This window comes from Monodon monoceros, unplaced genomic scaffold (assembly GCF_005190385.1).
Source record: "Monodon monoceros isolate NGI ecotype Baffin Bay Population unplaced genomic scaffold, NGI_Narwhal_1 Super_Scaffold_9, whole genome shotgun sequence".
Classification (NCBI taxonomy): Eukaryota; Metazoa; Chordata; class Mammalia; order Artiodactyla; family Monodontidae; genus Monodon; species Monodon monoceros.
Window position 1 is genome coordinate 22,571,574 of NW_021703786.1, and position 14,976 is coordinate 22,586,549.

The 14,976-nt window shown below is 47.9% G+C and overlaps 1 protein-coding gene across 4 annotated transcripts in view; it reads left to right on the forward strand.

Annotated features, from left to right (window-relative positions):
• TANC2 (tetratricopeptide repeat, ankyrin repeat and coiled-coil containing 2) overlaps positions 1-12,798 on the forward strand; it is a 348,234-nt gene extending 335,436 nt beyond the window's left edge. For all 4 annotated transcript variants that reach the window (XM_029212661.1, XM_029212662.1, XM_029212663.1 and 1 more), the window contains 3 exons: positions 961-1,107; positions 3,536-3,636; positions 5,220-12,798. In XM_029212661.1, coding sequence (XP_029068494.1) covers positions 961-1,107; positions 3,536-3,636; positions 5,220-7,161 — 2,190 coding nt within the window. In that variant the 3' untranslated portion in view covers positions 7,162-12,798. The remainder of the gene's footprint in view (positions 1-960; positions 1,108-3,535; positions 3,637-5,219) is intronic.
• Positions 12,799-14,976: the final 2,178 nt, after the last annotated feature.

Consider the following 14,976-nt stretch of genomic DNA (forward strand, 5'->3'; position numbering starts at 1 on the left):
TCTCAGCCCTGTTCATAACATAACTTGTGGCACCCTAAGACAAGGAGTCCTACCTCCTAAACGGGCAGAGCTCCTCCTGCTCCTACCCAGAATTCTGCCTTGGAAGACTCCCAAGTCTATCCTCAGTGAAAGGGTCTAAAGAGAAAATAAAAGATCAGGATCCCTGGTTGGAGTTGCAACTATACAGACAGAATGGAGTGGATAAAGGGCAGCTAACAGAGTGTGAGATGCCTCCTGCATCATTCTGGGCTCAGCTTATAGATTTTCAGATGCAAAATGTAAGAAAAATTCAAGGCCCCTGTGACCAGTTCCCTAGGTGGGTCACAGATTTACCTCATATTGGAAAATCCCCCTGACATAGATGGAATCACAAATTCTAAATTTCACTTGTCTACCACCACCCTACCCCATGCCTTTCCGAAAAACAGGGGAAGACTCATTGATATTCTTTTATGCCATGAGATTAGGGGAGCAACAGCTAGACTGCTTTAGCTCCCACATCCTTTGTGAGGAGGAGAATGGCCTCTTGTAGAGGACTGGCAAGGTGCAACAAAAGGAATTTCCAGATAAGACAAATGTAAAGAAGTAGTAATAACCTTGGAGTGATTGGGACTGGGGAATGCTATGTGTCCTATAGGGAGATCAGGTCGGGAAAAACCTCCTTTGAAATGAACAAGGTCAGTTCCTTGGGAGTCCAGTTGGGAAGCTGGGGTCCCAGGCCTTTCATACGCCAAGACTTTGTTTCTCTGGCTTGTATCTTGGGAATCCCCTTCGTCACCCCTCACCTGCCAGGTGAGCTTCCAGTAGAAAAGACTGGACCCTTCTGCTCTCACCATCAGGGCTGGTGTTGGGAGGGCTAACCCTTAGTAGTAACTGCGGAGAGAGGAAGGGAGTGGGGGCAAACCTCCTCAGCTGCTCAGCAGACCAACAGTGTGTTTTGCTATCTTGTGCTCCCACTAGAAAGGGAAAGTAAAGGAAGCTGCCCAGCGCTACCAGTACGCTCTGAAGAAATTCCCTAGAGAAGGGTTTGGTGAGGACTTGAAAACCTTCCGGGAACTAAAAGTGTCTCTCCTCCTCAACCTCTCTCGATGTCGCAGGAAAATGAACGTAAGTCCCTCTCATCCCAGCTCCTTTCTGCAGTACTGGAAGTTGACGGTCCATGTCATGCACTGGCTTTTACCAGGCCCCTGAAATCCTTGTCTGCCCCATTTGGAACTTGGTTGTCCTTCACAGAGCACTGACATTTGCAATTTGAAAGAAATCAAGTCTAAGTACAATCCGTACCTCAGACTATGAAAAAGTTAATCCTGTGAGCACTTTGTAGCTTTCTGAATTTTCCTGATTCCTGCTGAAAGTGATTGGAACGCCATCATCATCCTGCCCTGCCCCCAGGTCAGTTTTCTGGTCTTTGGGAAAATGTGAGAGCAGTGGTCACTGGAATTCCGGATGCAATTAGATACAAACTTTAGTCATTCCCTTCCTTACTGGTAGACCCCCTAGTCATTTAAGGAAGGGCTGGAAAGAGGGGCCAGGACCATGAACTTCAAGATTTAATTTCTAAGGCTAATCTTCAACTTTTCACTTCTTTCTTCGTCCTTTTATTCTAACATGACATGTCCCTTCTTGTCACAGAGGGAGTCTTAGAACTCCTGAACTCCTCCTGGTCCTTTATTGTCCCCTAAATAGTCCTTGGTCCTTCTTGCCTGCCTTGCAGATACAGCCTCTGATGCCCTCAGGCACTGCTCCCTTGACCTGCAGACACTCCTGGGCCAAGAACCCTCTCTCAGATCCTGGGAATAGCCAGGATCATGTCAGGCATCTCTGACATCCACTAGCCTGAGGTCTCATGGTTCCTCAGGAGATAAAAATAATCCAAGCCAAACAGGAATGTTTGAATAAGGGGATAGAGAACTCAGGTGTACAGAAGTGAGCTTTCAGCCTCGGTAGCAACAGATCTGCTATCGGTTCTGGAAAAGTGACCTTTATATCATCCATCTTTAGATGGCAATGAAAAGAGCACCCTGATAAGTAGACGTGGGTATCTCAGAGGGCACAGTGATGCCCTAAGAGGCAGAGTTTTCCCAGGTGCTGAGGAGAGTGGGGACGTGGGAGAGGTTCTCCGGGAAAGCTAGTGAGGTTCTTACGTGAAACAGAAGAAACAGCAGCGAGGGTCTCCTCCAGCTCCAGTTAGTAAGAGTTAGACAAAGCTCCGAAGCTGCTGCCAACCTGCTGGCTGCCTTTTTGCCTCACAAATAGTCTGCTTCTTAAAAATACTCTATAATCTTCCCAGAAATAATGATTGTCCCAAAAGAAAAAATTAAGGGGAAAGGTTGAAACAGTAGAGCTGGAAGCCGATGCTATAAAATAGAACACTTCCTCTCTAGCTCCACGTTGGATCAGAAACAGTTAATCACCTCCCAGGACCACCTGAAGTCTGTCGTCCTATGTAGAAAGTTGCCCATTAATTTTTTTTCTTGCAACTTTACCTCCACCCCAGGGCCTTTGTTCTGCCTTAGGACTCACAAGTTTAACCAGAGGCTACTGTGCTGTACTATGGCTTTGATAGTAAAAGAGGAGAAAACCTTCCCCTTTAGTTTAGTATGTAAGGGTGTCTTGAAGACTATGGCTTCGTTTCCCTGGTTCCTGTTCCCAGGGCTTCTCAGAATGAGGACAGATGGGACCGTGTTCCTCCAGGCAGCCTCAGTGATTAAGAGATGAGGTGACAGCACAGGCCCCAGTGACAGCCAGTCTTCTCTCTTGTTATTTAAATTTTAAATGTTTCCTAAGTAAGGAACAAGTTAAGAGAAGGAGCAGGCCAGAGAAGCCTCTATGAAACAGAATGGAAACTACCGTTCATTGAGCATCTCCTGTGTGCCAGGGACTGTGTATGGAGCTTTCAAATGCTTTATTGCTCTTAATCCTACCTGGGAGGTCCGTATGGATAAGAAAACACACAACACACCCCGAGGGCTTACAAAGCGGAGCAGAGAATCCAACGCAAGCCTGTCTGACATCCCTCCTCCATCCCGTCTCCATAGCCAGTCATTTCTTTTTTACACAAATCCCATCTTCCTAGACTTACTTCTCATCCCTTTAAAGCCAAGGAATAGTGGGTGCGGCAGGAAGGTGGGGGGTAGGATGAGGGTACACACGAGGCGTCAACATGTGTGTTTGCCTCATATACGCGTGTGCAGCAAGAGTTCGGGTTTCCAACTTCAAGAGCTTCAGTGGGTTGACATTTGGCTTCTGGACCAGAAAGAACTATGTTGCAAAGGCAGAAAGAGGACAAGTTAAAAATATTTTCATACTTTTGGGCAGATGAATTCCTGTGAGCCATTGCAGGGCCACACAGGGCAAAAGACAGAAGGAACTTTCAGTCTGGGCCACGTGGCTAGAGCCATGCCAGGCATGTCAAGAATCCCAGGTGTTCCGTCCATAAATGTCAAAGAAATGTACATATAATCTGTTTTATTCCCAAGATGTCTATTTTTCATATCTCTTCAATGACTCATTTGCACACCTATTGTAATGACAGGATTTTGGAATGGCGGAGGAATTTGCTACTAAGGCCCTGGAGCTGAAACCGAAATCTTATGAAGCTTACTATGCAAGAGCAAGGGCAAAACGCAGCAGCAGGTGAGGAGAGAGAGAGAGAGGGTGAGAAGCAAGAGCTCTCTTTTCTGAAAATCTGGCCAAGGCAACGTAGACCATCCTGGGGCATATCGGACAGACCCATATGTCTGTCCCTGAGGACTCGCAGGACCAAGCTTTGGGGATGGCTCCCATCGCACAGAACGCATCGTACAGATGGCACCTCTTTGGGGCTGTGGAGATCTAGAGCATTTTACTTTGGGAGAAAACTGCCTTTTCATTGTTGGAGAATGGCACCTTCTTCCAAGAAGCCTCTGCCATATCTCATCGCTTTTTAACCCCCAAAGCAGATAGCGTAGAGACACTGGTGGCTTAAGAAGAGGTCACTTGAGCAAAATATCCTCCCAGCCCTTTTAGAGGGGAAAGTAGGATGGGTCATATATCACAGGCCCCTCTTTCTTTTCTTACAGGCCTTTGGGAGATTCCCTGGATCATTTAGTCTTCCTCCTGGGGCTCTCCTCAAGTCTGGTGGCATCAAGCCTCCTTCTCCCATACCCACCCCTCCCAGCACCACACCACACATGCATGGAGACAGGAGGTCCTGCTGCCAGGACTGAGAGGGCCCAAGAGAAACCCCATCTCTCATGCCCCATCTGCTGTGGTTTGGCCAGTGGGCAGGAAAGGCTCCAGAAAGATCTAGAAACTGCCATCAGTGATCTTTAGATAACTTGTCACTGTCCTTAATGCCTCCTGCCCGGCGCCCTGCCCTTCTCCCCAGCTCTGCCTGTAAAAGAACTGCTTCAGGTTCACAGCTATGACCAGGGGGCATGTGGTCCTGAAAATCAAACCCAGGTTAAGTCTAGTGATGACGGTGGCAGTGATCTTAGTCTTAATTAGCTGGGGCAACAGAGTTCTTACAGAAGCTTGACTGTCAAATTCTCTTTCCCCTTGGATTATTCCTTCCCCACAAGGCCAATTGCCCCTTTTCTGGGCAAGGTTAATAGAGAGGATGGGAGTATCTCTGACTGTTTGTGTCCTTATCTGTAGACTAGAATCTGAGTTTTCTAGTCAGCAAGCCTAATATCTGCCCAGCTTTGATGTAGCAGAATGGAGGAGCCGCAGTGCTGTGGGGCGAGGGGTAGAAAGGGCAGAGGACAGGGTTCTTGCCTAGGATGGAACAGGCCTGGAAATTGGAGCTAAAATATAAAGAAAAAATTCTGCTGGATCAGCAAGATTTTAAACATTGTAGTTACTGTTTTGTTCCTAAGCTAATTGACAGTGGCCCTGTAAATGACAACCCCACCCAACCCTCATACTACCTGGTGTGCCTTCGGACACAGAGAAACTTCCTGAAGGGCCTCGCTGGACTGACAAAATGGGGACATTTCTCCACGGATCCCAGAGAGGCCAGAGGGAAGATGGAGGCTGAACTGGCTAGGGAATCATTCTGGACTCTTCTGGAATGACAGCCTACCTATTTCCTTCCTTACAAATCAGATGAAACCAAAGCCCCCCAGATGCCCCCAGACGCTAACAGTTCTCTGAAACAGTGACCGTGTTCTCAGCTCTTGGTGGTTCCTGTTGATTCAGAATAACTCCAGTTCCTGTGTTTACATTTTGTCAAGCAGACAGTTTGCAGCAGCCTTAGAGGACCTGAACGAGGCCATCAAGCTGTGTCCAAACAACCGTGAGATCCAGAGACTTCTGCTGAGAGTGGGGGAGGAGTGTCGGCAGATGCAGCAACAGCCGGCGGCGGCACAGCAGCAGTTACCGGAGGAAACAGAACCCGAACCCCCGCATGAAGATATCTACTCCGTGCAGGACATACTCGAGGAGGAGTTCTTGGAACAGGATGTTGAGAATGTGTCCATCGGCCTCCAGACGGAGGCTCGGCCCAGCCAGGGGCTCCCGATAATCCAGAGCCCGCCCTCCTCCCCAGCCCACCGTGACGCGGCCTACATCTCCAGCTCGCCTCTCGGCTCTCATCAGGTTTTTGACTTCCGGTCCAGTAGTTCTGTAGGTTCTCCCACTAGGCAGAGCTTTCAGTCCACCTCACCTGCTCTTTCTCCGACTCACCAGAACTCACATTACAGGCCTAGTCCCCCGCATACTTCCCCAGCTCATCAGGGAGGATCTTACCGCTTCAGCCCCCCTCCTGTGGGAGGGCAGGGCAAGGAATACCCGAGCCCTCCCCCGTCCCCTCTCCGCAGAGGCCCTCAGTATCGGGCCAGCCCTCCAGCGGAAAGCATGAGTGTCTATAGATCCCAGTCAGGCTCCCCCGTGCGCTATCAGCAAGAAACAAATGTTAGTCAGCTTCCTGGCAGACCGACATCTCCATTATCCAAGATGGCCCAGCGGCCCTACCAGATGCCCCAGCTTCCTGTGGCAGTGCCCCAGCAAGGGCTCAGGCTCCAGCCGGCCAAAGCGCAGATTGTGAGAAGCAACCAGCCCAGCTCAGCAGTTCATTCGAGCACTGTCATCTCCACAGGGGCCTATGGCCAAGTGGCCCATTCAATGGCTGGTAAATACCAGTCTTCACAAGGAGACATAGGAGTAAGTCAGAGCCGGTTGGTTTATCAAGGGTCAATCGGGGGGATTGTAGGGGATGGGAGACCCGTGCAGCATGTGCAGGCCAGCCTGAGTGCAGGCGCCATCTGTCAGCACGGAGGGTTGACCAAAGAAGACCTTCCCCAGCGACCTTCCTCCGCCTATCGAGGTGGCATGAGATACAGCCAGACACCACAGATTGGGCGTAGCCAGTCCGCATCCTATTACCCAGTCTGTCACTCAAAACTAGATCTGGAGCGTTCCTCCAGCCAACTAGGTTCCCCTGATGTGTCACATTTAATCAGAAGACCTATTAGTGTCAACCCTAATGAAATCAAACCCCACCCACCAACTCCCAGGCCATTGCTGCACTCCCAAAGCGTAGGCCTTCGTTTCTCTCCATCTAGCAATAGTATCTCATCCGCCTCCAACCTAACTCCTACCTTCCGGCCATCTTCCTCAATTCAACAAATGGAGATCCCACTGAAACCGGCATACGATAGGTCATGTGACGAGCTGTCGCCAGTGTCTCCCACTCAGGGAGGTTACCCTAGTGAGCCCACCCGATCCAGGACCACACCATTCATGGGGATCATAGATAAAACAGCCCGGACTCAACAGTACCCCCACCTTCACCAGCAGAATCGGACCTGGGCAGTGTCATCAGTGGATACCGTTCTCAGCCCTACGTCTCCAGGCAACCTGCCTCAGCCTGAGTCCTTCAGCCCGCCGCCATCCGTCAGCAGCATTGCCTTTTATAACAAAACCAACAATGCACAGAACGGCCACTTGCTGGAGGACGATTACTACAGCCCCCATGGGATGCTGGCGAACGGGTCGCGCGGAGACCTGCTGGAGAGAGTTAGCCAGGCCTCCTCGTACCCCGACGTGAAGGTGGCTCGGACCCTCCCTGTGGCTCAGGCGTACCAGGACAACCTGCACAGGCAGCTGTCCCGGGACTCTCGACATGGGCAGACGTCCCCTATCAAACCAAAGAGACCATTTGTGGAGTCTAATGTTTAAAAGACGTGTGTTGGAGTGAGACCCCTATGTGTTCACTGCACATTTTCAGGCTTGGTTTCCACATTCGAGGTAGTTCTCTGGCTTAATTTCTCATGTAGTTTCCGCGTGGTGTTCAGAGGTGGCAGCCCACATGCCGAAATCCTTTGCATGCAGCCAACTGGGAAGCTGGCCTCCGGGGAGCCAGGACTTGGGTTTCTTTTGTCTGTACCCTAGCCACACGCTCTCTCCCTCTCTTCAGATGCCAACGAGGAGATTGTTGTGCCGTGGGCTTTAACCCAGGGAGATCAGACACACTGGTCAGCTTTTTCCAGGAGACAATCGCTTTCACTGATGTTCTTGTTGTGTAAAACGTCTTTCTCCTTTTTTTACAAAAATAAGATGTTCTTGTTCGTTTTCTTCTAGGAACTTTAGAAAGAGTGTGATGCCCCTTTGCCTTTGCATTCTTATCCAGTGTTATCCAAATAGCAGCCCCAGTGCATTCTTGTGCCATGGTCTCCTCCCCTGGACCGCCAGCTCCCTGCAGCCATCCGGTCTAGAATGTTCATTTAGATTATCGCTGGTCTTCCTCTGGGGGTAAAGGATCAAGGAGAAAGAGAAGAAGTAAGAAATAAGAAAGCACCAATGCAGTTATTCGAAATGTCACTACATGGATTTCCCAAGAGGCATTTTAGGAACATTGAGAAAACAACCAGCCCTTTAAATATTTCAGTCAGTCGAGGAAATTGGATGAGAATCATGCATACTTTTAAATAATTCACTGAGTTATTCTTTTAGCCAAATTAACCATTAAAAGCTACCGATTTTCCATGGGTGGGGGAGAGAATAAATAAATACATAGAGAGAGAGACTGTTCTGGATTCTCAGTGAAAGGCTGTAGAAAATCTGTCTTGGAGAAATCTACTTTTTGGGTTCTGATACGTCACTGAGCATCGTATTCCTCAAAAAGCATTCTCTTCCTGGAGGTTGCCTGGTGTAGTAATCCTGTTAAGTTGGATCTTTGCCTAGAGCCAGATTTTGTCCTACTGGCCCTCTTTTTGTTTTTTTTTAAACCCAGATGGTATAGTGAAGAATTGGTTTTGGGGGAAGGAAGTTGAATTCTCTGGGGACGGTAAGACTTATTCCCAGAGCTTGCACCCAGGGCCATTGCATTCCATGGCAAATGTTGTCTAACTCCATTTCAAGATCTATTGTTTCATTATCTATTATTACAGGAATTGTTTACTCTTTTCTTTTTCTAGGTAGGAGTGTTTGGGGATTGATATTTAAAAGCCAGGCACGGCAAAGTGTTTCCGGGTGAAGAAAGAACCCTTTCAGCCCTGGGTAGGAGCACATAAGGTAGACAGCAAGTCTTCTGATCCAGTCACCCTCCAGACATCTCCTGTGTCTAGTGGCCCTTTGCTAACCGGTCCTTTGAGTGACTGAGGCCAGCATGAGAGGGACGGCAAGAACACTGAAATCGAAGCCTTAGCACAGGCCTGGTAGCGACTGCACATCAGCTCTTAAAGTTAACAAACTAAACAACTAAAAGTAAACAAAAGAGAATTTGGTCACTGTTACCAGGAATCATTCTGCTCTTGTTGGTAAAGGGCTACAGGAAGGGAGGTTTCCTGAATAAAAATCCAGATGTGACCAGACCTGTTTGTAATAGTAAGTGTCCTCTGAAAGAATTGTTAAGACATGGGGAGCATGAAGCTGAAATCAGAAACACTTCTTTACTAACTTAGATCTGCCAAATAGATGAACCCCTCCACCCCCAAGCCTGGAACAGGCCAGGATGTGTGTCCTGTGCTAGAAGTAAACAGCAAGGCTAACTCAAGACCCAGCCTCTGTCCACTCTCTCTGATGCTTAAGGACTATCTCCCACTCACCTAGCCCAGAGTGGACATCAGTGTCTCTCTCTCTCTCTCTCATCAAGAAGGTGAAATGTACAGCTATAGCATCAGCCTACAGCCAGGAGCCCAGCAGCCTCTCAGCTTTTTTTGTCCAGATCTCATCAGCCCTGTTGGGTTCTTTGCATCTTACCCTTTTTAACTACTACTCACTGAGGAGCTGCTGCTACATTTTGAAAATTTCTCAGTGTTTATTAGAAAAGTGCCCCTTGTTTATTTGGAACACCACACATACCACCTGCACTCACGTGAGTGGGCAAGCAGGTGCTGTAGTTTTACAAATACACCACTGATGCCACTTCTCCCGAGCGTGTCTCTTAGAATTTTCTAGGACGGACAGATTTAGGGTCCATGCCTTACTGGACAAAACACTAAACTGTCAACAGTCAAGATGCAATTCTTTTTTAGCCATCGTAAGAGGGAGTGAATATCACTACTGGGCGCCCGTTGTGTTTGACTAAAAATTGCCAACTGGACCTTATTGGAGCAGGAGACAAAGCTTTTCCTTGTAAGCAGACCGCCTGTGCCCTGTTTTGCTACTTCACTGCCACGGGGTGATCTCAGCGCTGCACCTTAGAGGTGCCTCCTCCCCAGGCGGCACTTGCTGAGTCAATGTCTGGCTTCAGGTGGGGGGGGGGGGGAATTTTCACATGAAACCGGTAAGTTCCACTCAGCCAATTCACATCACCCTGAAATGGAGACAGTGGTGACAGACTTCAGCTTATAGGTTTCTCACCAGATCCTACCTTCCGTTCACCCAGAATTCTTGCACTCATGGGTTTCCATCACATCATGTCTTTAAATGGGTGCACTTTATTGTTTGAATTTGTAACTGATAAATACTGGATATTTAAGTGTAAGTAATGTCTTCATTAGAAAATAGCAAAACCGCCCTTGTCTTTTAGTGTATTTTTCAAGGGGAAAAAAAAAAAAGAAAGAAAGCAGTGGATCACAACATTTATAGCACAAGAAATAACTGTTGTATATAAGCATCAAAAAGATTAAGAGTTTTTAAATACAAAAAAATATTTGCCGTGATTTTAAAGTGGTTTTCCAGCAATTTTCTTAGGGACTCCTGAGACATGGTTACTTTATTTACTGGATCAGTAAGGCACACAATTAACAATTAAAAATTAATGTTTATTTACAAAGTAAAGGGAAAACCTGTGTAACATGAGAATTTGGCATGGACAAAATGGAGACCATTTTGTATCTGCTGTTGTATCTTGTCCGGGTTGCAGACGTGCGCTATTAAAAGTCCCAAGTTAATAGAGCACAAACCCTTCTTGTTCCTCTCCCATGTGCCCTTCTTTCTAGATGTGTTTAACTTAAACTCGAAGGCTCAGGAAAATTCCACTAATTAGAATCATGTACAGTACCCCAGGTCGTTGTCCAGAGATAACAAGTTTGCTAGTTTAGTTAAGCCTGGATTATTGTAAACAGAACAGCTTAGAGAAAGGTATTCTCGGCCCTTATATTGTATAGTAGTTTATGAACCCCCTCTCTAAATATTGGTATTTTTATATTCCAGAGATGTACCCAACAGAAAAATTAATCAGTATCTAATTTAATATCCATAAGTATTTTCCTTAGACTTTAGTCATAGACAGTGGGTTTTTGTGGATGTCACCTTGCTTCACCATACTTTACCACTAGGTGTCACTGTGGCTCTGCACCAGGCTTGTCTGGTAGCAGAGAATGGCAGCATCTCTGGAGGAGCGACATCCAGGCCAACAGACAGGCCCATAGGCTCAAGAGGGTTCGAGAAGGAGGGAACAAAGGCCTGGAAAGGGGTCTTCATACATCTGTGCCAGATGTGGCGAGATAAGCTCTTTGAACACTACCTGCTTTGGACCTTCAGCCAGGCAGAGGCTGGGGGAAGGCTGACCAGAGCTCCCTTTCTCTGGTGGATGAATGGGTGTGCAGAAGACCCATTTCTTCCCCAGGAGCATCCCTCTCAGTTCCTCTCGGCCTCCAACTTTTGTAACTCCAGAGGTGTCACGGTTGGATGGTTTGATTCAAAGATAGTTATTTTTCTCCTGCAGAATTGCCTTGGACAAAACCAGTTGCTTGCTGAATCTTTGCCACAAAATGGAACAGGCTCCCCAGGGGGCAGGATGTACCCACCCCATCCCAGCCTCGCCCGCCCTGCCTGTCTGTCCCGGGGCTGCCCCCTTCTCGAGAAGCTACCCTGCAGAGGCAGCCTGCAGCTGCTCCCACACCAGGTCTGTGCCACCCGGTTGCGTGTGCACTTGGGGGGGTGTGGCTTTCTCTCCTCCTCCTCTAGGAATTCCAGACTGACCAGCAGCTACCATGACTGACAACAGTGAACAAAGGGCTTAGGGGTAGGAGCTACCTACAAAGACGTGTCATGGAAACCTTCACCATGCAATGCCTTGAACTCAGCTCTGGCTGCTCCCAAGAAGAGGTGGCTGGCTGGGGGCCTGGACACAAGCACAATGGGGCTGGTGGAGCCACTGTGCAGAGCTACTTGAATAATCACTGGGTCTTCATCAACTTTTATAACACAGACCACTCAAGGGCTGAAGTGTTGGTAACCTGCATTTCGGTGTCCAATGCCTCACAGCAGCTGAACCACCCTGAGATGCTTGTGGCCAGCTGATGGCCACAGTCAGAGCTTTGAAAGTCAGTACCAAATGAATGCGTAATTGGACACCAAAAATCAAGTGTTACTTTCGTGTTTCCTCACCCATATCCTCTCATTTCTTCCTGCTGACTCTGTGATATCTCCACTAAGCTGACCTGTCAGGTTTTAGCTGGATGCATATAGGTGCAGGCCGGCATCGCTCTCGTTTTTTCCACCTAGTCTGTGGAAAGGAAGGAGCTTAGCGGGCTGTGTTGTAGCACTTGCTGGCTGGATTTTTCTTTTGCCTAATCGCTAACCAGAACACCTGGTTAGGGGGACCCAACTCAATCCCTTTGGTCCCCAGGACCAGACAGAGAGTCAATTCTGGAAAATTCAGTACTTGAATGTACCTGCCTTATTGTGAACCAACTTACTGGAAAAGTGTTAGAAATGCTGGCTCCAGATCTCTACTTCATTCACAGGTTATTTTGGAAGTTCTGTAAGTTACACTTCCTGTTCTGGTTTGGTTTTTTTGGTTTGTTTTTGTTTCTGTTTTTTTTCCTCTTTGGCTGATTCCTGCTGAGTGGGACCAGTTCCTCGTCAGGCTCAGGGCAGGTGCCATTCTCAGGCATGGCCTCCTTTCCATCCAGCATAGCATCTTTGTCTCTGTTCTGTCTCCTCCAAATCCAAGATGATTTTAATTAGTACAGACATGTACAGTCTACAATTAAAGAGTGATTTGTACTAATATGATTTTGATTCTTCCTCCTCTTTGCTGTCCTTTCAAGACACTTGCTGGAAAAAGCTTTAATGCACTTAGTTTTCCTTTAGGTTTTCTATAACTCAGATGTAAAGGACTTTCTCTGTACAGTATATTATCCAATGCATGTTTGTTCTCTATCCTGATATATTGAACACCACACGGTTGTGAACTCGTGCAGTGGGGATGTCCCACACCCAACAGAGGCATCTAGGCCCCTGTGTATAAGGAAAGACGTTTTCCTTTGCTGTACTTGCTTGAGCAGTTTTATTGTCTGTACATGTGAGCTGTGTGAGATAGATGTGAAAAGTTAAATGAATGCAGTTTCCTGCCCATGTATACAGATCGCCATCTGTACAATGAACTGTATGTATGAAAGCAAATGTACTTATTTATAAATGGGTAACACTTGGAAAAACATGGCGTTGTGGTGCACTCTCCTTTCATTACAGTACCTCTCAGGGGAGCTGACTTGCGCTCAGCTACACTAAGGCCTGCAGTGTGAGGAAGCCTCCCCCAAGAACAAATGGCAGAGGCCAAATTCCTAATGATTTGGCTGGTCTCTTAAGGGATATTTAGGGTCACCCTTTCAGGCTCTGGTTCATCAGAGAAGTTACTGAGCACCTCTCTCGGGAGTTGGACACTGCGGTGGGCACGCAAGAACCATGCACAAGACAGTCCTGAGGGCCCATCAGCCAAGGCTCACTGCATTCATTGAGAAAGGGAGGCTTTTTCTTCCGTGGAAGAGTCTTTCTCCAGCCATGCCAAGGGAGCACTGAGTTCCTCTCCTTTGATTTTAACAGCTGAGGCTACACCCCAATCCAGCTACCGTACCAAAATCCAAGGCTGCCAGTTAGGACTGTTAGGTTTAGAGACTGCAGGCCCGAGGCAGGGGGACAGCACCAGCTATAGTTCCCAAGGCTAACTTGGTTAAAGTTGGAAGCCTACTGCTTCCAGTGACTTTATTTTTTCTTCAGAAATCCGGCCGGAATTTCCAATCCTCGCCATATAGAGAGCTAGGCAGCTGCCCTGTGAACGGAGAGGTTGCAGATTTTCTGAAATTGGCTGGAGACTCCATACCCTTCGTTAAGGACAGAGTCCTGTGGTCTTTCCTGCCTGGCTTCGACCTCTCTGTCTACTTCAGGCACAAGCAAGGAAGGAAACCACCTCCTCTAGACGCCAGACTTTGTTGAACAAACGCCCCTGCTGTGTAACTACATCCATTTCCCCCAAAGCACCAAAGCTGGGGAAGCAGGAAAACTCCAGGCATGCAGTCATCCCAGCCTGGACACCACAACTGCCTTTAAAGAGGAGAGGACTCTGGAAGGAACTACCTGCTCAGTCTGAAAAGCATTCCTGGGCTGTTCCAGTTATTTCATTAAAAGTTAAAAATGGATAAGTGGTTGAAAGTAAAACAGGGTTTATTTTTTGGTTTGGTTTGGTTTTTTATAAACTTATTTTATTTTTGGCTGCATTGGGTCTTCGTTGCTGTGTGCGGGCTTTCTCTAGTTGTGGCGAGCGAGGGCTACTCTTCGTTGCAGTGCTCAGGCTTCTCATCGCAGTGGCTTCTCTTGTTGCGGAGCACGGGCTCTAGGTGTGCAGGCTTCAGTAGTTGTGGCACGCGGGTTCTAGAACACAGGCTCAGTAGTTGTGGCGCAAAGGCTTAGTTGCTCCGCAGCATGTGGGATCTTCCCAGACCAGGGCTCGAACCCGTGTCCCCTGCATTGGCAGGCGGATTCTTAACCACTGTGCCACCAGGGAAGCCCAGGGAAACAGTTATTTAAGAATTCCTGAGGCACTGAATGATTCCTAAAAAGCTAATTTTTCTTTAAAATAAATTTATTTATTTATTTATTTTTGGCCGCGTTGGGTCTTCGTTGCTGTACGCGGCCTTTCTCTAGTTGTGGTGAGCAGAGGCTACTCTTCGTTGCGGTGCGCAGGCTTCTCATTGTGGTGCCTTGTTGCGGAGCACGGGCTCTAGGCGTGCGGGCTTCAGTAGTTGTGGCTCACGGGCTCTAGAGCACAGGCTCAGTAGTTGTGGCCACGGGCTTAGTTGCTCCTCAACATGTGGGATCTTCCCGGACCAGGGCTCGAACCCGTGTCCCCTGCATTGGTAGGCAAATTCTTAACCACTGCACCACCAGGGAAGTCCCAGAAAGCTAATTTTTAAAAGCTGTTTGCCCTGAACCTAACTAAAGAGCCACTCAGAGCAGCAGGAAACAGCACATTCTGGTAGGTCTTCCCCTAGTCATTTTCATTCCCTGGTAGGTGCCCTTTAGTTGCTCTTTATATAGCTCGACACACCGCTGTGCACACATGCACGTGGGCAGTCAGACTCCCCTTCCACAGACCAAGGCTGAGGGGGGAACATAGCATCATCTTCTTTCACCTTTAAAAATGAAAGCTGGAGGAGCTTGAAGAAACTTGGAGACTGAGTCTTCCTATTGCCAGGAATAAGGATAGGACATTCATACTAAGGACATCATGTCTGGAAGGCCCTATGATAAAAAGGGCCTCATAGAAGAGACAGAGCTGAGTCCATTGTAAAGGGCCGTTCTCTTGAGATACCCCTTATGTCC